Source organism: Phaethon lepturus, unplaced genomic scaffold, assembly GCF_000687285.1.
Source record: "Phaethon lepturus isolate BGI_N335 unplaced genomic scaffold, ASM68728v1 scaffold13921, whole genome shotgun sequence".
Classification (NCBI taxonomy): domain Eukaryota; kingdom Metazoa; phylum Chordata; class Aves; order Phaethontiformes; family Phaethontidae; genus Phaethon; species Phaethon lepturus.
This window is the reverse complement of record NW_010515643.1, coordinates 50,072-76,410: the sequence shown is the minus strand read 5'-3', so window position 1 is coordinate 76,410 and position 26,339 is coordinate 50,072. Positions and strand designations below refer to the sequence as shown.

Genomic DNA, 26,339 nt, shown 5'->3' with positions numbered 1-26,339 from the left:
AGGACTTTTCTGTTGGATTGCTGGCAGTGGCTGTTGAAAGGGTTTGACAAGCCCTCATGCTGAACCAAGGTGACTGCCAGGAGCAGGAGAAACATGGAAAGATCTAATCCTTTTGGCAATTACAAGCTGTTAGTTCAACTTAGTTCTTGTAAAATTATACCGAAGTCCTTCAGGCCCACTTGTTCTCTACCTGTCCTTTTCTTTATGTATGTAAATATTACCAAGCTGTAACTTCATAGAGTTCTGACTGTCAGGAGGAGCATTTCTGGTTGGGTTGTCCTGGTAGGTAGATCTAAATATGGGGGAAATATATTTAGGGGTGAGGAGTGAGAGCCAGTTTCTTTTGAAATAGATTTGCCATAAGCTTTCTGTCCTGCAAGGCTCAACCTTGTGAGAACAGACTGTAATGAAACATCTGCTTCAAAGTAGTGTTAAAGGAAAAAACCACAAGTCTCTTCAGAAAAATCTCAAGTGATAGATGGAGTTCTGCTACAGTCTCATGAAGGAAGATGTTGCTCTTTAGCAGTGTGTGATATTTGTTTACCCTGTAGCTTTATGTCTTTGTAAGGCTGGTAGTTGAACTGAGTCTTCATTTCCTACAGCAGACCTTTCTGTGGTTTGTGGGATTTTTTTTAAGCAGCTGTATCTCAAGAAAAGAGTATTTTTTTGCAGTTGTATTCTGCACAAGGGAAAGCAGCCACCATAGTAGCTGGGTAGATGGAGGCACACATTTCAAACATTTTCTGAAGAGAGTGGTTACGCTGAAGGCTGTGTCTGGATTTGCTAACATTTCCAGCTCTGTGAGGCTGAAGTAGCTTTCCCGGTCTAATTGACCCAGTGCCAGAGCTAGCTGCTATCTCATTTATGCTGATACAACTACTAGTGAAGCCACCTGTAAATCTATTTATTGCCATGATCTGTCAAAAAAAACCAACCCCACAATGCCCAAACAAAACCCCAAAACAAACAAAAAAAACCCCACACCAAAAACCAAACCCACATTAGGGAGTTGTTTTTAATCTTCAGTGTTTTAGTAGCCTTGTCTATGTCATGACTGTACATAGTCTATTGGCAGTACCAAGGGAAAAGGGGCAAGTGTCAGCTTTACCACCAAGGACAGAAATGTGTTAACTCTATCCTCTGGATGTAGCTCTGCCATCACCTGAAAACAGAAACGAGGTGTAGCTTCATGGCCTTTTATCTATGGCCTGTCGTCACGGCCCTTGTATCTCTGCATGGACTTGGAGTTGCTGTCACAAAGGAAGAGAGAGCAGGACAGGCCCTTTTGGCAGTGACATACCCAGAGTGCTTTCTTGGTGAAAGCTTCTTCAAAATATCTGTAGCTGTAGTAAAGCAGGTAGACATGCTTGATTTATACCTGTTGATGGCAACTGTTGATCTGGTAATCCCCTGTGCCTGGCAACAGACACAATGAGGTGAAGAACAGTAGCGATGAGCTTTGTGCTTCAGGAGAGAATAGTTAATTTGAAGTAAAAATTATTTGTAATTCATTCTTGGTAGATTTTTAACTGATAAGATTTAGCCAAGACAGTCTTTTAGAGGAATAATTTCCATTTGTAAATGACTGCGCTAGATTGATGCTGTTAGCAGATTTGTCAATACTGACAATGTAACAGAATCAACTGGGAAATTCACAGTCTCTGTGAAATGCATCTTTTTCCTGATTGTAGCTCCTTAAGAGAGCTGGGAGACATAGAAATCAAAGATTTATCCTGTTTCTTGCTTACTTGACTTCTGTGACTAAGGCTTGACCAATGGCTCGGGTGTTTTTATATGTATTAGAGATAGTAGTCAAGAATATGCCACTAGCACTAAGCTTTGGTACAGCTGTGTGACATGAAATATGGTGTAAAAGTACTTGGATTTAGGCTCTGAGTAGAACAGGAGACAGGTCATTGATACTGATCTATGTTCTGGTATGTTTTCTGAACTTTTCATTTAATCAGTAATTCTTTTTTCTTCCCGGCAGGAAGGTAAAAGGAGGCAACATAGATGTGCATCCATCTGAGAAAGCCCTCATTGTCCACTATGAAGTGGAAGCAACGATTCTGGGAGAGCTGGGAGACCCCATGCTGGGGGAGCGCAAGGAATGTCAGAAAATGTAAGGTCATAGCAAGTTCTGATAGCTTTTTCTGTTTTTCATAGTCATAAATTCAATAACTCAAAGCATCAACAGCCTGTAAGAAATAACATGTTCTAATCCTTATAAAACTTAGTGCTAGATTAGTGGGAGGGTTTAGAAGCCAGGAAATAGCATGTGCCTAGGAAACATAACATCTAAAACACATGTTGTAGACTGCTTTTCATCCATGTACTTTAATGCTTTGTTAAAAAAAATTAAAAAAGATTATTCCCATTTTACGTGATGGGAACTTGAGATAGAGAAAAATGAAGTGATTGGTTCCTACTCAAATGATGGTTAATGTTGGAGTAAGTAATACTATTGAACCTTCTGACAGTCTTATGCTCTAGCTTTTGTCTCTCCTGTTGTTTTTATCTGTCACTCCTGCTAGTGTTTTCACTACAGTGTCTGCTTTTTAGTTTTGCCTGGTATTTTTCTTTTAAGAGCATTAAAGCATTCCCCATTGGAAAAGCCCAGAGAGCTATCATAACTTTAGTTTCCAAGCTGCAAGTTTGGAACTTTCCTAGGTTTGTTTTATCTCTATACTGAATTCTTTTTGAAAATTTGACCTGAAGTGACTAAGTGTGTGAGTGCATGTAAGAAGAATAATTGAGGAAGAAAAAGAGAATCCTTAAATTGTCTCAAATTTTTGAAGATATCAGAAATAATCTGTTTTCAGATGAATCGGTGTGACTTGCATCTGCAACATTGTGGAATTCTTTTTTGATCCATCCTAGTGCCAATGCCAACAGCGATTTCTTGCTGCTCATTGCTTGTGGACCTGGCTGCAGGTCTGCCAGAGCTATCGGAGACTCCTGACATTGTGTCTGCAGGCACTGCAAAAGAACCTTCCTGTGTAGTCAATACCCATAGCTGTTTCTCATTTCGGATTTTTTGTGTATGTGGGACTCCTTTGCAGTCCTGTGTGCCTTTTTGTTTGGGTGCATTGCAAATACATTGCTGGCTGCTGTGTCTAAGATGGCTATACAAGCTCTGTTCATATAACTGCATTTAGTGTTGCTACTTGTTAGCTGATGGACAGTTACGCTCTGTCAAATCTGTTTGACAGTTACTTGCCATTTGGAGTTGTAGAGAGCCACTGCTTTGACATTATCTTTGTAAGCTATGGCACAGGCATTGTGGGTATCAGGATCATTTCTGCTTCAAGAAATTCATGACACTGTAAATACAAATCAAAGGACTGAAGACTTAAAAATGTAAAGACTGAAGAGAGACCTATCTGTGTTGCAGCATTCGGCTAAAGAGTCTTAATGCAAATACAGACATTGCTTCCCTGGCTCGAAAGGTGGTTGAAGAATGCAAGCTCATTCACCCCTCCAAACTTGCGGAAGTAGAACAGTTGTTGTACTATCTGCAGAATCGCAGAGATGCCTCAGCGGGAAAAGGTAAATAATACAGGAACAAAGTAGCTTGGGACTGGGGTGCTTCAGCATTGAACAAGGTTCAACAAGGTGTGAGGTTTTTCTAGCTGAGGCCCTAATTGCTTGCTGTGCAAATTCTTCAGAGATAGTGTGAGTGAGGAAGATGTATAGTTAAATTATGCTTGGAAAAAATTACAGTCTTGGAGCGAGATTGGGGGGAATTATCTTTTTAACAATCAAAGGGGGTTTTTTTGTTAGTTAAATGTAGTGTTGATGCTTCTTACTGGCTGCCTCCTGCTTTAGCAGGACTTGAGAGGTACGGATTCCATTATTTAGTACAGCTTTTTCATATTGCATCTGCACTTGCAGTGACATCAAAAGACTGTATGAGGATCTTCGTAGAAAGATCTCTGTCGTCACCTGTTGCAAGGGTAGATAGTGTTCCTAGGCTGAATTTGCGCTGTCTGTAAAGCTGGAGTGAGGAGTTTCAGAGTCTGACAAGCTTTGGTACAGTGTAGCAGACAACTTGGTAATTCTCTTGGCTTGCTGTCTTATGTTCTTGGTGAACAAATAACTGAGAACAGTAATTCTCTGCTTTGATGCCAAGGCATTTTGGTGGTCCTGTTTATGTCTTAAGTTCATCTTAAACTTTCTGCTCAGGGGACAATTTCATATTTAACATCTGATCCTGCATTACCTTGTAGTTAGCAACGTTTCTTGCAGTCATGAAATGGTAAGCTTTGTTCTTAAGTTGGATTCTTCTCTTAATAGGATGAGTTTAAAACAAAGATTAACGTTAACAATGCTTTGATTGTAACTGCTTTGGGTGTTTTACCCTCTTTTATTCTCTATATATGTGCCTTTGTATAATCACAGGGCACCTTTGCCACAGTGTACAAGCAGAATCAAAGCTGCTAGGGTATCTCACTGTAGAAGTGGATTTTGTCAGTCTGCACTTGCAGTAGGGTTTATTACCTTCTGTCTCCCCAGCTGGCTGGGCTGTAACTGATCATTTAGACTGAGGAGTCAAAAGGCATCTGAGGTTTTATTTTGCTCCCTGTGAGCTGTTCAGCTTCAGAAACCTGACATACCTTAGCTGTGTTAGTCTGACAGAGCAGCTGGACACAAAAGGACTTTGACCTTGATTTAACCAGGATGTTTATTGTAAGAATACTGGGTGTGTTTTTTGCCTGTGAATATGCATAACTTAACTGCAACCATATCTTGTTCTTTATAGAAAAGAAAGAGAAATCCAGTAAGCCAAAAGATCCACCCCCGTTTGAAGGAATGGAGGTAAATACTGGTGTTAGCAGCGAAATGCAAAACCCGCTTACTTCTTAAGTAAACAGTTATATAAGGGAGGGGGGAGAGGAAATGCTCAATTCTGGGGTGTTTTTGCTTCTTGTTTTTTAAACAAAGAATTTGGTTTGGAAATATTGCACAATGGAATAAAAATCATCTCCATAAAGGGTAAAATATTTGACTTGCATACTTCCCCCTCCAACTATAGCACGCAGCAGGACAGCAAGTGAGGTCTGGAACATCGGACAGGACACAGGGAGTCATGTCTGAGCATCCTTTGTTTTTGTAATTAAATATTCTCAGATTTCCTGGTGTTCATTGGCAGTGATTCTGGATGTGTTGATTTTTTTTTTTCTTGTATTTTATTTTTTCCTAAGACCTTAACTCAAAGCCGCACACTCTTTTGTCTTGTGATAAAATAACGTTGTGATTGATCATGTTGAATTGATGTCTGTCTCTGTGAAACCTTTGCTTATGACTGCTTTCAGATTGATGAAGTTGCCAATATCAATGACATGGATGAGTACATTGAATTACTGTATGAGGATATTCCTGACAAGGTGCGTGGCTCTGCCCTCATCCTGCAGCTGGCTAGGAATCCTGATAATTTGGAAGAACTGCTTATCAATGGTAATTTTAAAACCCAGTGGTAACTGTCTTAATGTTGTGCTGTTTATTTGTGGTGCTTTCTTCTCAAGGGAAAAGTAGTTCACCTTTAATCTGGGATTTTCTCTAGTTTGCTAGGCTTTGCTTCTCAGTACATAATAATCTGGCTGTCAAAGCCCAATTGGATCTCTCTACAAATGGATGCTGCTTAGACTGTTCTTAGGTGGGCCTAACACAGAAATCTTCCTGACCTCAGTAGGCGTCAGCTGTTTTTTCTCATCATAGTTATTTTGATGCTAAATTAACTTCAGTTGTCATTGCTGCTGGAGACAAGAGAATGCAGAGTTGTATCCTCAAGATCAGGAAACTTGCTTTTGAAAATGGGATTTCCAGGCTGACATAAGTATAGGTGGCCAGTTTCCAAGAGAATTAATAAATTGAATGTGGATGCATCACCCAAATATATCATTATGGATCTTGTCAGAATGCATGATAGGACATTCACACTGCTGTCATTTTGTGTCTGGATACATAGGTGCTGTGCCATGTGCATTTTGAGAGCTACATCAGTGTGGAATAGTGTGTGTTCATAAATACGTATGTGTACGTGTATATACATTCTCATTTCCCATTGCTCCCTCTCTTCTGGAGGGGGGGGGGGGGAAGGACCTTATAGTCTGTAAAGGTGTCAGACAAACAAAAGATAAGGACACTCCAAACCAGACCTCTAAAGTGATTGTAGATTCATGTCTTTTGAACTGAGTAATTTTTTTCCTTGCCCCCATTGTCTCTTTTACTGAGCCCTTACACCCCCTACATTCCTTGAGTAAAAGATGACTTCAATGTCTACTCTACCCATCCTGCAATGTCAGCAAGCAAGATTATTGTAAGAATTGGAATGAGAGGGGAATGGTAAGCTGTCAAATAATGGCTTGTCCCCATGAGTGTTGCAAATACTCTAGTGCTTGAAGTTGCCCATTGCTTCTTTTCTCATTCTGAACGTGTAACATGGTGTACATGAAGAGGGACTAGATAGGGGAAAGTGGATGGAGAAGATAAGTGATTCAGAGTGGAAAAGTAAGCTGAAGTATGACAACAAGAAATATAAACCAAATTACTAAATAATACAAAGTTGCTACAGGGGGAAAAATAAATAGAAATAAGTGAATGAAAAATGATAGTTGTCAAGATAGAATTTAAAGGGGATTTTGAAGTGAATGTGATGATATTTTAGGTAGGGGTCACAGTGTAGTATGGAACATAAAGATAGCAGAGGCCACAAGATCCTAAGGTTAGTGGTAGTTTTAAGATGACCTTAGGGTTTGGTTGCAGTTTTCTTGCACGTCACCTCTTCTTGGGGTTTGTGACTGGATGACCACCCAGGGTACTCTCTATTTTAGTACTGTCTCCAAACAGAACCTGTGAGCTGTGTTACATGTTAAAGTGAGATACCTCTAAAAATCTTCCATTAGAAAACTGATAGAATAAGGTGTATTCAAATTCTGAGTCTCACAAGATGAAGGAGGTGAAATGCTGATGCTCATTGAAATCTTGTTTTACTTCAGAAACTGCTCTGGGTGCATTGGCTAGAGTGCTGAGGGAAGACTGGAAACAAAGTGTGGAACTTGCTACCAATATAATTTATATTTTCTTCTGCTTTTCAAGGTGAGTGCAGAGTCCCTGTGTATAGAGACATAAGGAACTTCTCTCTGCTTAATGTCTTTTCATTTGTTTTCTGCACTGCACTATAAAACCTCACTGAAACGGGAAAAAATTTGCTGAGATGGAAACACACTTGTTATAAATGACAAAATTGAGGCACAAAAAGAACCCCTACGGTGAGGCAGTGTGTAGTAGAGCTGGGAAGAAACTAGTAAGGATTCTGAACCATAGCTGATAGGTGCAGCTGACACCTTTTATTTCCCTCAGCATTCCTACAGTGAAGAAACAGTATTCAAAACTGAAGTGAGTGCTTGCTCTTATTTAAATATGCCAGTGTTTCAGCATACTCTGCCCAGAAATAATTCAAATGGAATTTGCATTGCAACTTGATTTTAGACCTCTGTTATATTTGTGGTGATTAGAGGGTCCTCTGAAGCACTTACAATATGAAAAGTGGGGCTGATTCTAAAACATTTTCCTTTACGCATGAAAATGGGAATGTGTTTTTATTTTGATTTGGAACAACACATTGTTGCTTGTCCTTCTGTAAGTTTGGAAAAAATTCATGTTTTCAAGAATTGCTTTTGTTTTGAAATAATTTTCCAATAGAGAAGTGTTATAATGGGGCACAGAGTAAATACCTTTTTTAATACTTCATGTGGTGCAGTGTTGGGACATTGCTACCATAGATATCAAAACAGATTTGGGGTTGTTTGCATTTATTTTTTTCCTCACAGGTGTTTTTTCTTGAATGTAGTTTTTCTCAATTTCATGGAATAATCACACACTACAAAATTGGAGCTCTGTGTATGAATATCATAGACCATGAACTGAAGAGACATGAGCTTTGGCAGGAAGAACTTGCTAAAAAGAAGAAAGCTGATATCCTTTTGATATGCTGGGGCAGCTTGATGGCTTCTGGCTGATCTTGATAGTCCTTGTAGAGTCATACGAGATGAGCATACAGCAACTTCAGTGAAAGCAGTAGAATTTACTAGAATGTGCAAAATATAATTGCAGATATGAAAAACACAGAGTGAGAAGTTTGGGCTGCTGAAGGGATTAAGCTGAAGCTACTAAAACAACACAAGAAAAAAAAGTTTAATCAGCAGTATGTCTTAGGAACATTTTTAGTGACTATTGGGGTGTAATACATCCAGGACTAGGAGGAAAAAAACAAATCATGCTGTAGATTACAGGTGTAGTAAGCTGTTGCTGAGGTAGTGTCTTTACACTGGCTATTCCGTAGATCTCTTGCTTTTTACTAGTGACCGAGTAACACCTTTGAGGACAATAGTCATCTAGACTGTGTAACTTTTATCTGAACTCCTTAACTTCTGCAATTTACTTGATGAAGATCCTGAAAATCAAACCCTGAAAAAGGACTATGAGAAAACTTACAAGAAATACCAAGGGCTGGTTGTCAAGCAGGAACAGCTACTCAGAGGTACCAAATCCAAATAGCAAATTATTTCCTTATTGGTGAATGTCGGTAGAGGGTTCTGTTGGATGCTTCTTATAACCAGGATGTCTTAAACATACAGGATGTGTGGATGGATATGGAAGAGCATTGTCAGAGGACAGGGGGGAGTACTTAATCAGATTGTTTGACAGTATGCTAACAGTTTTTAAAGTGATCCATCAGTCTTAGAGGGAAAATAGCAAAAGTGATGCACCTAACTTTTCTTTGCTTATGATGTTGGTTTGGGAGGAGTTGGATATTTTGGTTTTGTACATTTGAGTTGGGTTGTTTTAACTTAGCCTGTTTCTGACTCAAGTAGAATAGCTTTCAGTCTGTCTCAGCTTTTGTACTAAAATACAGTTAGCATTAGATTGAAATGATCTGAGTGGCAGAGCTTTCCTGTTAAGAAGGGCTTTTTAATGGTTCCCAATGCTATTAAAAAAAAAAAAAATCTAAAAAGCTTCTAGTGATCATAATTATTTTTTTTCAAAGCTGCTATTAGAATTAATCTTCTTAATGCTTTCTAAACAGGAATAAAAATTATTCATTGTTGGTTTCCTTCAAAATGCATTGGGAAGGGAGTGGAATGCTTCTGAAAGTCTTGTCTTAAGCACTTAATATGTATATAGAGACTTGTTTAGTTCTATTGTCTTTGATCTGTTGGTATGATTTGTTTTGGACTTTGTTAGTTGCACTTTACCTGCTCCTAAATCTTGCTGAGGATACTCGCACTGAGCTGAAGATGAGAAACAAGAACATTGTCCATATGTTAGTGAAAGCACTGGACCGTGATAATTTTGAGCTGCTTATCCTGGTTGTATCTTTCTTGAAGAAACTCAGTATTTTTATGGAGAACAAAAATGATATGGTAAGGCTCATGGTACTTTATTGCAATATTGGAAAGGTATGGACGCTGAAAATTTTCTGTGGTTGGAGGGAAGAGGGAAACACCTATGTCCCCACCTTAAATATCTGTAGCGCTGATTATCCTCTTTTGTTACTAGTTAAAATCAGTAAAAGAAAAGTAGTACAACATCCAGCCATAATATGCTGCAAAAATTTTTGAAGAACTGTCATCACAAACAGTGAAGCTACCTCAAAATCTGGTACATGAAATTCCAAATTTTGAAGTCGGCACCACAGAGTTGTGTCATATGCCCACTTCTGGGGATGCCCATGACCCTTCCCCCAAACTAGACTCTTTTGACAGCTTATTATTGTCTTTGCCATGTATGGTCTTGGAAAGAGAGGCAGTTATTCTTTTGCAGCTTGCTAGACTAGTTTACTTATTTCCTAGGTCAGCTTGGTCTTCAAAGGCACCTCACAACTGTTCCTCCATGCTGCCAGCAGCTCCCAAGATCTGCAGGCAGTGTTATTCTTCATAAGCTTTTTTCGGTGAAGTCTCAAACTTCTGAAATTGTAGCATATCTTTTTCATGACTCAAGCTCCAGCCAAGTATCTCCTTTACTGATATCCCAATGGCTTTTAGTAGATACATGCCTTCACTTCTGTGCCTTTATGCCAGTTTGTTAAACGAAATTGATAAATTTTCCTTACCAAAGAGGTAATCTGAGATTAATGTTACACTTAGATCTTCTCATCTCACAATCTGTGTAAATGCAATAGAAAATTGTGTCTTTGTTACTGCAACTGTCATTCACATGCATATGCACTGAACACTGCAAGCAAGCGGCACTTCCCTTATTTATATATGGATATCCTATTTCTTAACAAAAGTCAGATACCAAGCATGCATTTTTGGGGGAATGTAGACTGTTTATCAGGTGATTGGTCATTCATTTAGTTTATACTTGTGTAGTGCCCTGTTCCTTATTAGGAAAATAAGAATTAGCTCTCCAGCCCACTGATTTGCTGGCACACTTTCCGCATTCCATTTGATTTAGTGGAAAGACAAATGAAACAAAATTGTTGAATTTATTTTATGGCAGAGTTTTTTAACAGTTTCGAAAAGACTTTTGAAAAGGTTTGTATGCTTCAGGTCAGCTGTCTGAACATTTATTACTGATAATAAAGATGATACTTATTTCTCCACCTTATTATTAAGGAAAGCTACTAATGAAGAAGAAGGTATTCTAATATTCATATCAGACAATAACACAAAAATGTCAAAGGCAAAGTGAACCAAGATTAGTTGTGCAATGCCTGATTCTATGTAAAACTGAATAATCCGCATATATTTATAGCACATTCTTTCCTTTGGTATTCAAGTGCCATATTAAATTCAAAGAAGTGAAGTAGGAGTTCTTGCTATCTGATTGTTTCTGATCAAAGGTATCCAGTCAGTTGTTTGATTATTGCGCTATGCCGTGTGGGGAGAGCTGTAGTTTCTTTTCTTAGTATTTGTTCTGTGTGTATTTATAGCTGGAAGGCTAGTTGCATACATGCAAAAGTCTGAAGAATACAAAGTAATTTTATGTGCCTCCTTCTGGCCAAAGATGATTCTGGGAAGCAAAGAATGAATGCATTTAAAAGATTATGTCAAATAAAAACAGAGAAATATTGCTTAAAAGATGATAAAAACTTTCTGAAGTCTTGCCAGTCAGTGCTCGGATGTCTTTTCTGGCTGGTGAAGTGAACATGATCTCAGGAACTGATACCACTTCTTAGTTCCTGGATTCCACTTTTTAATTTGAAAGTGATACATGTTTGAAGATGACTTTCATGCTTTTATTAAATTAATGTGCAGGACGGCATGCCTCTTCTGAGAGCACAGGCAAAGTTCTGTCTAGGGGTTCATTTGAAATTCATAATGAAAGGTCTCAAATTCTTTTCGGATGCCAATTTTCTGTCTTTCTTGGTTGGGTATCTCTTTGACTGTAATGTCAGTTGCTCCAGGGTTGCTTGTGTTTAAGCTTAAATGAGTTTCTACTCCCTTCCCCCCCCGCCCCTGCAATCTAGTCTTGTGAGTGATGTCTTGACCACATTCTTGCAGTATTCCAACTGTGAGGAATATTTCCAAGACATCTGAACTGTTTGGTTCAAAAACTTTTTTAATCAACATTACCCAGTAACCCAATCTAGAAGACTTCAACCACAAAGGCATAAGCAAAGCTGCTTCAGATGAAAACGCATTGACAGTCACTATTATGGGTACAAATTGGATATGTATTTGCATACGCGTGCGTGCGAATACATGAGAGGGCTTTTACACTGAAGACAAAGCTAAGTTTGGATTGATTATGGATTTTGCTTTTTCTTGACACACAGGTTGAAATGGATATTGTTGAAAAACTTGTGAAAATGGTACCCTGTGAACATGAAGACCTGCTAAACATCATGCTGAACATCACTCTTCGACTCTTACTAAATCTGTCCTTTGACACAGGCCTGAGAAATAAAATGGTACAAGTTGGTCTGCTTCCCAAACTCACTGCACTTTTAGGTATGTTTTCTTTTGTTCTAACATAAATGTTTCATCAGGGACAATGAAGCTGTTTGCATCATGATATAGTGTACCTAAAAGTTGCTACGTCATTTTTCTCTTTGCCAAAGAAGGTCCTCACTACTCCCAGTTTTTTATCATTCAAATCATCTTTTCAGATGCAGGTGTAAATGGAAGTTTGAAATAATGTGGTTCCCAGTAGATTTATTCCTAGATTCTCTTAAACTGTTGAATGAGTCTTCTGGTCTTTAAAAATAACTTTGATAGTTACCTGAAAACCATGTGAGCTGACACATGGGTAATGCTTGTAATTTTGGGGGAGCACGTAGGAAAAGTAGCCAGCAACTTCACAGAGCCTAGCTGATGGAGGATACCAACTACCTTGGGGTTTTTTTAATGGAGCTTGATATACCTGCTGCCTCTTGCTACCTTAATGGTGCAGATAGATCAGAAATTCCCAGCTTTGTCAGCTTCAACTCTAGGCAGTACTGATTTTTAGACTTTCAGTTTGACAGTGTGTAATTTGTGTTAAGGTCATGTGAGTACTTAAGATAAAGTAAAACTTTTTGTTGTCCATGGGGGAAAGCCGTGGAGACAATAAGGAGTTTGGAAAAAGCAGAGGATTGTCCAATTTGATCATTGTTGTACGCTGGAGTTCTCAGGAGGGAGTTTTTATTGCTCCTTGTGTGTTTTTTGACTGATACTATCTAGAGGCTGCTCTGGTAGATAGACTAAATGTTTAGCAGGATTTGGCCATAAGAATTGCCAACTGCTCTATTTTAAGTGGGAGTTGAGAATCTTGTATTGTGGAGCACTAAATATGTGAAACACTGATGTAAGACATTGTCAAAACTTTGAGATATGCTGGGTTTGGGATCTCCTAAATCCAGTGCAGCTGCTGTATCTAGGTGTGATGGAACAAGTGGGATGCAATGGTGAAGCTATGAGCTTTCTCCCCTAGCTTTGTATATAGTCTCAGGATTGTTTGCTTTCTCAATTTTACATTCAACCTCAACATGGCTTTATCACTGTTTAGTATACAAGTTAATACCATGAAAACTTACACTGCTTTGGAAGCCTTAATCCTGTTGGTGATTAATATAACAGCTACTTGATATATCCTCAGATACCTGAAATGCCTCGGATGTTTTTACACTTTCTGCCCCACAACCATGTTCATACTTGATATATCCTCCTCTGGGCTGAGCTAGGAGGAAGCAGCAAAATGGCATTTGGAATCCCTCTGCTTTATACTTTTTTTTCCTTGAGACGATGTTATTTGGCAGTAAACTGAGAAATGGAAGCTGGTCAGGAAATACATTTTTTTTTTCTCATTTGAGAGAGGATCTTGCTAGGTAGTCTGGTTCAGCTTGGATTGTAAGCTTTTTGGAGCAGGAACTTGTCTCTTTTGTACAGCAACTAGTACTATGGTCTAAGGCTAGGGCTTCTGAGTGCTTGTCGCCCCAAGCAATGGCATGACACAAATCACTAAGAAGTCCCTGCTCCCAGAGATTTGCCATTTAATGTTAGTCAGACTAAACTATCAGTTAAGTGTCTGCTTTCTAGTGTCTGATTCTAATGTGGAGAGGACAATTTATTTTCAAATGCCATTCTCTTGGACTTAAACAGCCTTCTGCACAGGCCTACTTCTAGCTCAGAAGAACTGGCTGCTAAACAGTCTGCTCGTGAAGTGGCTGTTAGTTCTGTGAGTACTTCCAGAAGCTTCACTGTCTGTTTGGCTCCACAGGTGGTGGTTCTTTCCTTGACTTGGATGTTTGACCCTTTTTCTTTTCCTTTTTTATTTCTTTCCCCCCACCCATAGAGACGTGCTGTTTGCCTTAGCTCTTCCCTGTAGAATTGTTTGATACTTATTTTGTAGTGTGCTGGTTAGAAAATGTAGGTAAAAATATCATCTATTATTTCACTTGTTTCTTAAGCCAGCTTTGTGATTTGTGAGACTCTTCTTGATATGGTTCAAATCAAATAATTCTCAAATACATCACTCTCTGTATCCTGTCTCAGGGAAGCCTGCTACCTTAATAGTAAAATAATCATGTGCCAAATGCTTCTCTTATACAGGTTACTTGGGTATTAAACACACATTATTCAAGTCAGTACCCTTCAGCTTACATTTGCAGGTCACCTTAAAGTGCTAACACACCTCAACAGCTGTTGACAAGTTACCATACAGCTCCTAATGCCAAGAGGTCAAGTTTGTTGACTCAGCCTACTGAAATTTAGCATTTGTGTGTGCGGTGCCTTTGAGACTTTAGCACTGGCTTTGAGATGAGTATAAATTAAGAGTAGTAGGTGTTTAAGGGGAGAGTTGAGATTGTAAAGAATTAAAAGACAGGATTTGTCAGGCAGCAGTTTAGGGCTGAGCACTGAGGTGGCTGTAGTCTGCAATTCTGGAAGATGTGTGGCTTTCCCAAGGGACACTTGGTGGCTTGGGAGCAGGAAGGCTCTAAATGTAGGTGGACGCTGGAAGTAGAGAGGATGGACTGGCTTCAACTGAGCTATCAAAGGAATGGATTAAGTAAGGCATGGATACATTGGAGAAAGACCATCTTCTTTCTTTCCCTCTCGCTCCACGGGGCCTTGAGGCTGCTGTTGAAAGCATGGAGATGAGCAATTCTGCTTAGTCTTGGTTTCCATTTTAATTAGCCATTTCTTTTTAATAGTGCCAATGCCTGCTTCCCCATGTAGCTTTGCCAGTCAACACCACTTGCTAGTTTTCATGGCTTCTCTTCACAAGTCTGAAGTATAGTATATGACAAGACTCTTCTCACTCCCTCCAGGCACCCAAGTTAATCAACTACAGCTGATCTTTGTTATGCTCTGAATCTCAAAGAACTGGGTGCAGTTGAGGGAAGTTTGGCTTCAGCTTTGAGAGCAGAGCTGTGGAGGCCTATGAGGTGCAGCCTGCTGAATTCAGTTTTTTCCATACACGAGCTGCTTGAGGTATGAAAAGAGATTGTATTGGTGGCTTTGCTTTAATACTTAGAAATTTTATTTACAGAGGTGATGTTTCTTTTTTCTACATTCTCTGTGTGAATGCTTTATGTGCCAGTATATCTGAAGGATGGCTTCAGTGGGTTAAGGTGAGGATTCATCTGAATTCACAGTGGTTTAAACTAGATGTTTGCCTGAAATGTGGAAAATGCGGATTCAGTGCCCTCTAATCATCACCTTGGAAGGAAAGACCAAATCAGCACGCTGTAGACTATTCTGTGGAGATTTGCTTCACTCTTACAGTGCTCTCATTTTGCTTTGCATGGCATAATTCAAGTGAAGTGGAGGAGTGACTTGCTCCAAATACAGTAGAATTTAGTTAGTATATTTGCTTGTGGAAAGTATTTTCACTGAAAGGGGGAAACGTAGAGCTGAACTTTAAGAACAGAGGGGTGAAGGAAAGATCTGAATCTGTTAATGCTTTTCCATTGTTGGACAGAAGGGAAATGTTACCCTTTTTCATAATCCTTCCCCCAGATGATGTGATTGGTTCCTAAAGTAAATGCCCTGGCAGCAAACAGAAGCAAACATTGTCTACAAGGAAGAATAAAAGCCTCACTTCTTGTTTGGACCTAATCCACTTTGTTTTTCAGTTAACAGGCCAAACCAAATACAAAATTTTTAGTACAGCTCTCTTAAATATACGCACAGCTTGTGATTCACATTCTTCTAATAAGGGTGCTATTTTGTGCTGCGTCTGAGTGGTTTCTTAGCCTTTGTGAAGTGAAACAAATAGTTCTCCATTCTCCATGAGCACAGCAGGCAGTTTGTACAGCAGAACCAGCTGAGTGCTGCTGTGTGTGTTAATGGCAGGCTGCAAACTCGTCTTGGTGGACCCCCTGTTCAGAAGGAGCTCCTGGCAGGATGTGGGTGTGGCAGCCAGTGCTGGGGTTTCTGTATCCACCCATGAGTTAGTTACTCCTCTCAAAAGGATATAAATGATGATAAGGAATGGAGCAGAAGCTGTTACAGTGGGAACTGTGTTCTGCTTAAAGGGTGAAAGGAGTAAGCCTGGCTGCATGTGGGGAGCAAACATTTTTTTACATGGTGTGTGCGTTCATCCCTTGGACAGTTCTTAGGTGTATTGAATGCATATTGTCTTGAAATGCCACTTGCTTTTCATTTACTTCCCCATGTAAGCCATGCTTAGAGAATGAAAATACATTATGCCTGGAAGTCAAGACTAAAGTGTATCTTCTTGGTTGCTCAAAATTACTAGCTGCTTTTGAAAACCAAGGACTGATTGAACACAGATATTGATGAGCTGAAAAGTGGGTGGGTCACAAAACAGTACCAGTTGCAAATAGGGCCCAAATGGAACCTTGAGTACAGAAGGGATGTACATATGGCTGTGAAAGTGTTACACAGTGCCAAGGTGTTCAGTCTTAAAAAGATTTTAGGTGGTGATGAACATCTTGGATTATGTTTTCCAGTATAGATTACAGTGACTGAAAGAAAATTGGCTTTCTGGGTTTGTATTCAGCCAAGTAGATGAGTATTTGTTATACAACACTCTGAAATAACAGTACAATCAGTCCCAAGTAGCAATAGTATAGTTTTGCCAGTAACAGTATGTGTCGAACCTATATGCCATATAAACGTGAGCATCCTGGCCTGATGTTCTTTATTTCTTGGTGTTCCAAGACTTGGTATCAGGTGGTGACCTGACATAGAAGGCTGAGACCTGACAGACATAGAAGTCTTAAGAGCTGTGCAATAGCTTGCAAGAGTAGGTTAAACTTTTCTATAATAAGTGCTTTATTTAAGCTGGAGATAGCCAGAGCAGAGCGTGACTTTGACAGTTTGATTTAGTCCTCACTGAAGAGTCTGTCTCCACTAGGTTCATTGACAGAATTTTTGAGTTTTATTATCTAAAATCTGCTCTGGAGATCTGGAAACTGCTGAAATTCCTCTGATATCTTTCCATTCTTTACAAGTTAGGCTTAATGAGCAATCAAAGAATTGCCAAGCAGTTTTATGTTTGGTTTCTTAACAAACGAGTCTTGATATGGTATACAGTCAAGCTGGATTATATGTGGACTGCTGTTTAAAAACCCAAGAAGTACTTTGCTCTCTAATTAACGGAGTGCTGTGGGTTTTTAATGTTCTATTCCTTTTATGAAAGTTTCTTTTAAGAAGGCTTAAAGTAGATGTGTTCTCTTTATGAGTTCACTTGGCCTTTTTGTAATGAACTTATTATGGAGCTTCACACATCTGTTGAAAAATGGAGCTTCTTATAGGCTACTGCAGTGTTTTTTCTAACTTTAATAGGCCTCGTTTATCCTATAAAGAAACATACATTTTCTTACCTGATCAAGTGAGCAAACAATAGGGGTCAGATGTGGCAAAGCCCCTAACAAAAAGCACATGTCCCAGCCATCAGGGTGAGGTAAAGTCATATCGGGATTGCTTGAAGTTATTAATGGCAGTAAAATTTATGCTTCCTCCTGTTTTCCCAATTAAATTGAGAAACCTTTTTTTCCGAAGGTGGCTCTGCAGCAGCTGGTTCCAATACTTGTTGTGTGAATATTGCCTGGGGTGTCTCCATTCCTTTATAGTAGAGGCTGGCTGAAGCACATTAAGTAACAGTTCAAATACAGGGACCAGTCTGTTGGAAAGCAGTAATTATTAAGGGATTTATTTTAATGGTGATTTTTTTTTTTATCATTTGTGGTCAGTATGGCCAAGGCTTAAAATAAAAAACCCACAACAACAAACAAACAAAACCCCACCGAAAGAAACACAAAACAAAAACATTTCTTAACATTCAACCTCTAAACCCTTATTAATGTCCTGCAAATAAACGTAGCATGTTTAACTGACTTAAGGAGTTGGGTGCAGAATATGTCTTAGAACCCAGCGCTTATTTAGATACCTTAACTATGGATTAGACAGCAAACTTTAGTATTATTAAAGAAAAATTGACTTCCGATGTTGACAAATGTAGAATTCAAACCAGAGAGATGTCAGTGTTGCTAATACTGTGTTTGAAGCAGAAATAGAATCCCAACTAACTTTAAGGTAAAAGCCTTCACCATATCCCTGCTTTGTGCTGCTGGTAAATTGTAGTGAATTGTCAGGAAAGAATAACTGAAATTCATAACATCATATTTTTAGATAAGCTTACAAGTTTTTGAAGTCTATCTAAGATTTTTATGACTCCTTTAACACTGTCAAAAATCGGAAACTGTTTTTCCATTTTGTAGCAATTACAGGTGGAACCTTGCTAATCTGAACACTCAGCTTCTGACTGTTCATGTGAGTGAAAGCTCATTGTGGTGTGCTACTCACAAGTGCACGTGTATTAACTGTGGTGTTAGCCTCTTTAACGATGAGGATAACTTTCATGTAACACAAGAAACTAACTTAATCAGTGTTGACTGAAAAATAGAAATGCTTATGGCAGTAGCAAGGACAGGGGAAATGGCAGCAATCTAAAGATGACAGAGCCAAGTTGTTAGAAAAATGGGAAGGATCACCTGAGCCAGTATTTCTACTGTGGAACTTACAATATGTGACTGCATAATTAATTGAATTCTTTTAATTGTTTCTTTGCATATTGCAAAAGCAAATTAATACTTATCAGTAAAAAGTGAATCTAGTCTTCTGCATGAACTGTTGACATCTGAAAGCTTTACAGGGCATAACTTGGATGCCTAAAGCATGACAGAACAGAAACAACCAACTCGAGTTCCTTGGAAAATGTCTGTAAAGAAGATTGGGGCACTTCTAGTTTTCCTAATCTGTAGTAAAATCTTCATAAAGCCTGTATGAGGACCTATGAGAGAGGAGCACCTTTTCCAGAGCCCTTGTGAAGCTTGCAAGCAGAGGGATGGTCTCAAAGATAATGTGGAACAATTTTGCAGATGTAGTAGTCCCATAGATCCCAAGGCTTTTACAAGTTCAGACATTAGAGGGAAGGTGACAGTCTGCTTTCCCTTTTGGAAATGTGGAACCATCTTAACCCACAAGTTTCTGCCTATTATCTAAGAGTTTCTCAGATGATCTACTCCAATGCAGGAGACCAGCTGCAGATTCCCCATGTCCGCAGTTGCTAAGGTGAGAAGTCCTTTGTCAGCTGATAGTAGTATCTTCAGACCCTTTGAGCTGAAGAGGGAAGACGTGTGCTAACTAACTAGCTATAGTGAGTATAGTGCTAGTATATCTCTATAAAATCAATTTTTGTTCCTTTGGTCTCTGACATACATATGTTTTGCAGTATGGGTTCTAGTTTTACATATTTGAGTAGTCTCATTGCATAAAGCAAAACTTTCTTTGTGAGGCTGAGGCCTCAAATACCTTTTTATTCTTTTTGGAAAATCTGTGAGATCTGTGAGAAACTTGTAGATCATCAGCGAATGACATTTTAACTAACAAAACTGTAATGTTTTCACAATGAGAAGAATAGAATTTAATTGTTTTACCTCTCTTCCAAGACTTTGCCAATAAAGGTATGCTGGTGCTTGCACAGGAACAATATGTCTTGAATAATATAGAACTTAATTCTTGTTATCTGGAAGACTAAAAGCTGAGCCAATATTTAACTCCACTTTTTGGGCTTAGTAGATTTGAACTTCAGCTTTGTGCTTCATTAACTTTGAAATATGGGCAAAACCAGTTTCCATTTCAATGTGGTAAAGCATCCCTTTCTCAGCATCCTGCATTATTTTTTTTTCCTCCTTTGAGCAGGAGCATTTTGAAATATAGCTGCACTATCCATTCAGAACTGAGGCTGCTCTGCTATGGAGCTGTGCACCCGCACAGTCAGCAGCATGGAGTACTTCCACGTATTTCCATTCCCACTGAATTCCAAACAGGAAGATTGGAAGGGTGTGTTGAGAGCAGAGAAGTCTGTATATTTTCTAGTAATTGTAACTGGAGCAGTTGATGTTGTTGAATGAAATATAGTGCAGATATGGCAAAAATTATGCATGTCCTTCTATACATTTCCATTTGATTGTACAGCATTTAATTTATATAGCTTAGTGGAGACTTATAAAAGAACAGCTTTGTGTGGAATTTTTTCCACCTACTTTGGAAGTAGATGCTTTCTTAATTTGATTCAAACTAGGAACGATCTCTTCTAATTTCCATTTTCTTGTAATAATGGTAGTTAAGTCTTTTTCTATCTCTTGCTCTCCTCCTTGGTCATAACTTGACCCAAAACGTTTCTTTTGTGGAGAAAAGAGAAATAGCTTTATCTTGTTCCTTCAGGGATAATCCTATTGCCACCTGTTTTCTCTCTAATTTGAACTTCTAATTTATTCATCTCTGGTTTGTATGGGATATTGAAACCAATCATATTCCAATTTATGTGTGAATTCATATGAGTTCAAGTATGATTGGTTGTGGGACATCCTAAATAACAATTTTTTTTTCTGTAGAATGATCAAGCCTCAAAAAAGGACATGTCTAAGTTTAGCAGTATGTTATCTACCCAGTGGCTATGCTTTGTTGTCTTTTATGAGTAGCAGTACTACAGTGAGGTGTTTACTGTATATTTTTCAGTCTGTTTTGCATAGAGTTCCAGGCAAAGAAATTGAGCCTGGGGCTCCAGATGTGCAGCGTCATTTTTGTCTGTAGCTGTAACATTAAATAACTCGACCTAAATTAGTCATTTATTAGTCCTTTGGCTTAGAAATCATCATTATACTTCCTTCTTTGCTTCCTAGAAAAAAAATTGTATCCATGTTTCAGATGTGGCATGTACTTAGTTCTTTCAGAGAAGGAAAAAAAAACCACAACCCTAACCACGGTGAAATCAGGGTGTTAAGTTAGGCTTATAGTGTGAAGCCAGTTTCAAATAAAATAAAGGTGGCACAAGAGGGGTTATTAGTAGGTAATTAATATCATAATGTATTATTTACAATGCTTAGTCTTCTTGAGTATAAGCAGATTTGAAAATTCTTTCAGTTTCTCTTGATAAAATAAACTGATACATGCAATACGATTTATATTTACATATGTAAATCAAACCAGTATGTGTCTAAACCACACATGGAGTAACTTAGTCCAACTGTTGCAGCGCTGATTGCAAGGAATAATGTGGGATAGAGGTAAGCAGGGATACCTTTCCATCATTTCCTAGGATCACAGCTCATTATGATATATGTGAATAAACTCTTGATTTCAATATTTTCTGACAGCAGTGTGAGACAGTGTGTAGATCTGATGTTCAATTTGTAACATTCTTATCCATCTAGATTTCTTGTTTGCCTAATTTTGCAGCAGATTTGACTTGAGAGTATCAGTTTGAAACTGAAATAAAGGTTCACTCTGCCATTTTAATAGGTATTTACCTTCATTTGTGTTCTGGTTTTGATGTAGTGTAGTTAATGTTTTACACCTGAGTTGGATAGGGTATATTTCATATCTAATGTGGAGACATTGGTGATTCCATTAGAAATGATGACTGCTTGAATTACTGATAGTGTTACATTCAAATAATTTAATTCATAATTTATATTCTCATTTTTACTTTAGCATTTGAAAGCTGAGTGCTGTTACTGAATTGGCATTTCATTTTTACAGCTTTAGGGTTTCTCTTTTGTTGGAGCTAATGGAGGATTTTTTCTTGGTAACCTCACAAACTCAAGCAAAATGTAGGACCTGATCTCGTGATCAAGAAATCATATGGTTTTTTTCTTTAGCTTCTGCTACTAGTACCATTTAGATCTTTAACCTGAGTAAGAACTAGACATGGAATTCAGGCATTGGTCCGCAGAACTGGCACATGGCTTCTTATTAATGTTCAAAGGCTAAAAATCTGAAGCCATTTTGAACTCAGAACCCATCATGTATTTATTTCCCTCTCTAATTTGCAGAAAACTAGTTGTGAAAACAGCCCGAGGGACCTGATATTTTTCCATCCCAGCTGCTCCAGCTGAACTACAGCTGCAAAAAAAATCTAAGTATTGTTTCTATAAACTGTTGAGTGTATTTTATAACACAATAATTCCCACAAAATCAGTAACTGCAGTTAATGACCGGTTTGTTAAGGCATTAACTGCACTCAGCTGGGAATGACCAATTTCTCTGGAATGGCTGTATAAGAACTAAGGATAATTCAGTAACACTTTCAAATAATTATTTGGTTAATTAATGGTAAATTTTTGTGGAAATCCTATCAAAGTACTTGTGACCCCCACATTTAATATCCAATGAGTTCATTATGATTCATGTTTTATTGCCATAAATACCAGAAGAATCCATAATGACTAGGCTATTATTTTCCAGGGCTGCCCTTACTGCTTTAGGCCATTTGGCTATTCCACCTTCAGTCATAAAAAAGCTCGATGCTCAAAACTACCAGTGTTTGTAGGCCACAACTTTCTGGCACCCCACCAAAACATTGGCGATTTTTATGAACATGTTTGGCAGAGATCTGTTTTTTCTTTTCTTTCTCTTCTTTTTCTAGTTAGGGGAGTAATTGATGCCTACTGTACCAAGTCATAAGGAAGTCTTTCTTGCAGTGTCTGCTTTCTCATGTGTGGCCTTCAGTAGTGGTCAAAAATAGCAGAAAAGGTATCACTTCTGTGCTTTGGAAAGCTGCTCTCCAGCCAGGTACTGGGCAGGGTTTGAAATTTTTACAGCAAAGTTTCTAAGCAATGATTGACTTAGGTCTTTATTCATTATCATTCAGATGAGTATAAAATAATATTTTTTTTTTAAAGTTACGTTGGTACTGCATATTCAAGTAATAGTCAGTCGGTGCCAGTTTATATTTTTGGGAGTGAAGTCCCTATGTAAAAGGATGGCAATTGGCCTGTTGGTGGATTTTTCAGTCTTAACCTTTTATACAGTCTTCAGCCTGCAAGATGATGCTAAGTGTTTAAAATGCTGTAGCTGTTGAATCTATTCTCTTCCTAATTTTAACAAACTAGTTATGCACAGTTTCCAGTCAACTTTCCAGTAGGCTTTATGCTTCTTTATTGAGTGTGAGATTAACAATTGCATTAAATTGTGCTGGCTGTGCTTAGAAACAACCACCTCCTCTTGATTTTCCTGAAGTATTTGATTCTTTGGCTCATGAGTTGCCACTGTTCTGCATAAGAACTGAAAAAAGTCGGGAGGCTCTGCTTTTTCTCCACCAAAGTGCTTCCATGGGGAAAGTGTGGCAGTGAAACTTCCAGAGATCAGCCTGAAATTCTGTCCTTTCTGGGAAATTAAAATTAAATTAAACTTAAAATTCATACACCATTAAATACTTAAACGCTATTTTAGCTGGACACTGTTTTCTTTTAACTCCAGTTCTGTAGTTTATTTTCATGTCCAGGTTAGTAGAATTCAGGTTTTTTTTCCATTTACTCACAATTGAAAAAATACTCCCATGCTCAGCCTGTGAGTTAAATGCTCTAAACCCCTCTGTTCCCTATGTTGACAGTAGGACACGGGAATTCAGGGAAAATGGGTCAGTTAACTGTGGAGCAAGAAGGAAATTAAATTCAACTCTTCTTTTTGAAACTATAGATGTCTCTGCCTTTGTGTCATGAAACCTGCCTTATGGAACATATTTTGGGAGACTTATTTAAGTGCCAATCATTAAGAGCCAACTCATTAAGAATTCATTCAGAGAAAATAAATTGAATTGCATTCTAGATATTCTTCACACTTTGGGTTGAGTATCTAGGTCTTTTGGGCAGTTTAGAAACCAAGGCAGTGCTGTCATTCAGCACTGATACCCAAGGTGTTCTTCAGACATCAGAAGGCTTATTGTGACAGGCTGGACCTTTGAAAAAAGGGGAGAGAAAATTACGCAATAGTTTCTTCTCAAAAAACAGAAGGCCTTTGCTGTGACAGTAGGCTATTTTATTTGAAAATAAGATACTAGTATTGCCAAACACCAGGAAATAAACTACTGTTGCTATCAAATGTAAGGCTTTATCCTAACTGATGCTTTTTCTTGGCACAAATGAAGCTTTGCAAAAATAAGGAGGAAAGAAACCCGTGAAGGACAGAGATTAAACAGGTAGAAGGTAGCATCATTCTTGTGGACTGCCTGCTAGTTCATACCTGCTGAAGGTCTGGTCCAACGTCGTGCTAGGTTTTTTCCTGTTGTTCCCTCCTGTTCTGTGGAGCCAACTTTCCTCCCTTTTATACTGATTTGCCTTTTACTTTGCATAGTGTTTCCTGCATTATCCAGCAAGATGTAACTGTAATTTGAGTCTTACATTTGAGTCTTGATGTTTGAGTCTTAAATGGAGGCATGGAAAGAAGTGTTAAGAGCAGTGTAAACAGCTTTTCTTTTTCCTAGCCCCGTGAAATTTGAGGGCATAATTTACTCTTTACATTTTTATATTTGCTTAGGAGAAGCCTTTAGCTGTATGTATGGCAAGTTTTTGTCATGTAATTGTTGGATTTACAATGTCACTATAAATGAGTATGTAGGTAGGATGACGAGTCACAAGAGAAGCACAAAAGATGACAAATGCTTGATTTTGTTTGCTTAAAACAGAATGGCTGTGCTTTAGCAACTATAGTACTGTTTGTGCTTTTGTTTTAATAGCCAGAGTTGCTTTCAAAGTTGTACATTGTCCTTTCTCCAGCTGTTAAGTGTGTGGAAGGTTGTGATACAAGTTGGTTTTTTTCAAACAGGTCAAAATCTGGAAGGCTCTGAAAGGTCAGCTGTGTTTTTAGGTTTGGCATGGGAAAGAATGCCTTATTGTTGTACACCAACTGCCAGAAGGGCTTCATGGGTCTTTTTTGGTAATTCAGTTTTGGTAATTTACGGGGTCACAGTCTCCTTCAGGCATCCACCTGCTCCAGTGTGGGGTCTTCTCTGGGCTGCAGGTGGAGATCTGCTCCACTGTGGAGCTCCATGGGCTGCAGAGACACAGCCTGCCTCACCATGGGCTTCACCACGGGCTGCAGGGGCATCTCTGCTCCGGTGCCAGGAGGACCTCCTCTCCCTCCTTCTTCACTGACCTTGGTGTCTACAGAATTGTTGCGCTCACATTCTCACTCATCTCTCCTGCTGCAGTTGCTGTCGCACAGCAACTTTACCCCTTCTTAAATGCGTTCTCCCAGAGGTGCTACCACCATTGCTGATGGGCTCGGCCTTGGCCAGTGGCAGGTCAGTGCTGCAGCTGACTGGCATTGGCCCTATGGGACACAGGGGAAGCTTCTAGCAGCTTTTCACAGAAGCCACCCCTGTGGCCCCCCTGCTACCAAAACCTTGCCGTGCAAACCCAATACCTATGCAGAACAAAAATTTAACTGTGGTGGTTGCTCTTTTGAGGTCTTGATGCTTTGCCAAAGTGTTGAACAGATATGTTCTAACTTAGCTTAAATAGAAGTGGGAGGTAGGGTATTTCTGATCAGTTATATATGAACTGTGAATACATTCTGAGTTGGTGACCTTATTACATCCTGGTCTAGCTAATATAAACATTCAGACAAGGTTTTATCCCATATATAGCCAGTATCCTGCTAACGTAGGGCTAGAGGAGTGCTCAAGAGCATGCTCAGCACAGCTTTCAGCAGTGAGTCAGGATCAAACATGTCTGTGGTGGTCTTAGACAAATGTACAAGTGTTTGTTAAGTTGGGTTTATAGAACATCTCAGTTAAATACTTGACAGCCTACTCACATTAACTGCTCAATTTTTTCTTGAGAATTTTTTTCCTTGGTAAGTATTAATGTGAAAATATACTATTGTTGCCTTTGAAATGTACAAAAGGCACCCAAGGGATAGTATTATCATTTAGGCTAATAAAACAATTTACTTGATTAACTTGAAAGGCACTGAGTTCCTTCTACAACACTTTTTAGCGGTAGTTCTTATTTTTCTTTCTGGCATTGGTGCATTCTTTATCATTTCACTTGGAGACAAACTTGTTGTTTCAACAGGAATATCTACAGCTAATTTGGCATTACATTTGGTATTTAATTTCCTAGCTGGAAACTGATGAAGGCTTTCTTTGGATGGTCTGTCATTGTTAAGTGTTCCCTTCACAAAATATATTTCTTGCAAAGTGAGGTTAAGGAAATGTTTTGAGATGCTGCAGAGAGGGGGAGTAGTTAGCGTTGCCTTTGTTCCCTCTTTGCACAAATACATTGTTTATTTGGATAGGCCAGGTGAGACCCTTTCATTAATTTGGCATTTCTGATTTAAATTTTTCCTCTGTTAGGATTTTTGTGCTTTTTGTTTTCCCCCTCTAAATGTTTACAATACATAAAATACCAGGTTTCTATTAATATGTTTTTTTTCTTCTTCTAGCAAATGAAAACTACAAACAAGTAGCAATGTGTATTCTGTATCACATAAGCATGGATGATCGCTTTAAATCAATGTTTGCGTACACTGACTGTATCCCACAGGTATGTGCTTTTACATACGATGAGGTGGTAAAGATGCAGCTTTCCCTGT

General features: G+C 38.7%; 1 protein-coding gene across 1 annotated transcript in view; it reads left to right on the top strand.

Annotated features, from left to right (window-relative positions):
- The first annotated feature begins 1,994 nt into the window (after positions 1-1,994).
- Positions 1,995-26,339, top strand: part of KIFAP3 (kinesin-associated protein 3) — a 68,196-nt gene continuing 43,851 nt past the window's right edge. The window contains exons 1-10 of the mRNA XM_010295847.1: positions 1,995-2,122; positions 3,395-3,549; positions 4,763-4,818; positions 5,316-5,457; positions 6,999-7,098; positions 7,853-7,977; positions 8,444-8,542; positions 9,247-9,425; positions 11,786-11,960; positions 26,190-26,290. Coding sequence (XP_010294149.1) covers positions 2,091-2,122; positions 3,395-3,549; positions 4,763-4,818; positions 5,316-5,457; positions 6,999-7,098; positions 7,853-7,977; positions 8,444-8,542; positions 9,247-9,425; positions 11,786-11,960; positions 26,190-26,290 — 1,164 coding nt within the window. The 5' untranslated portion in view covers positions 1,995-2,090. The remainder of the gene's footprint in view (positions 2,123-3,394; positions 3,550-4,762; positions 4,819-5,315; positions 5,458-6,998; positions 7,099-7,852; positions 7,978-8,443; positions 8,543-9,246; positions 9,426-11,785; positions 11,961-26,189; positions 26,291-26,339) is intronic.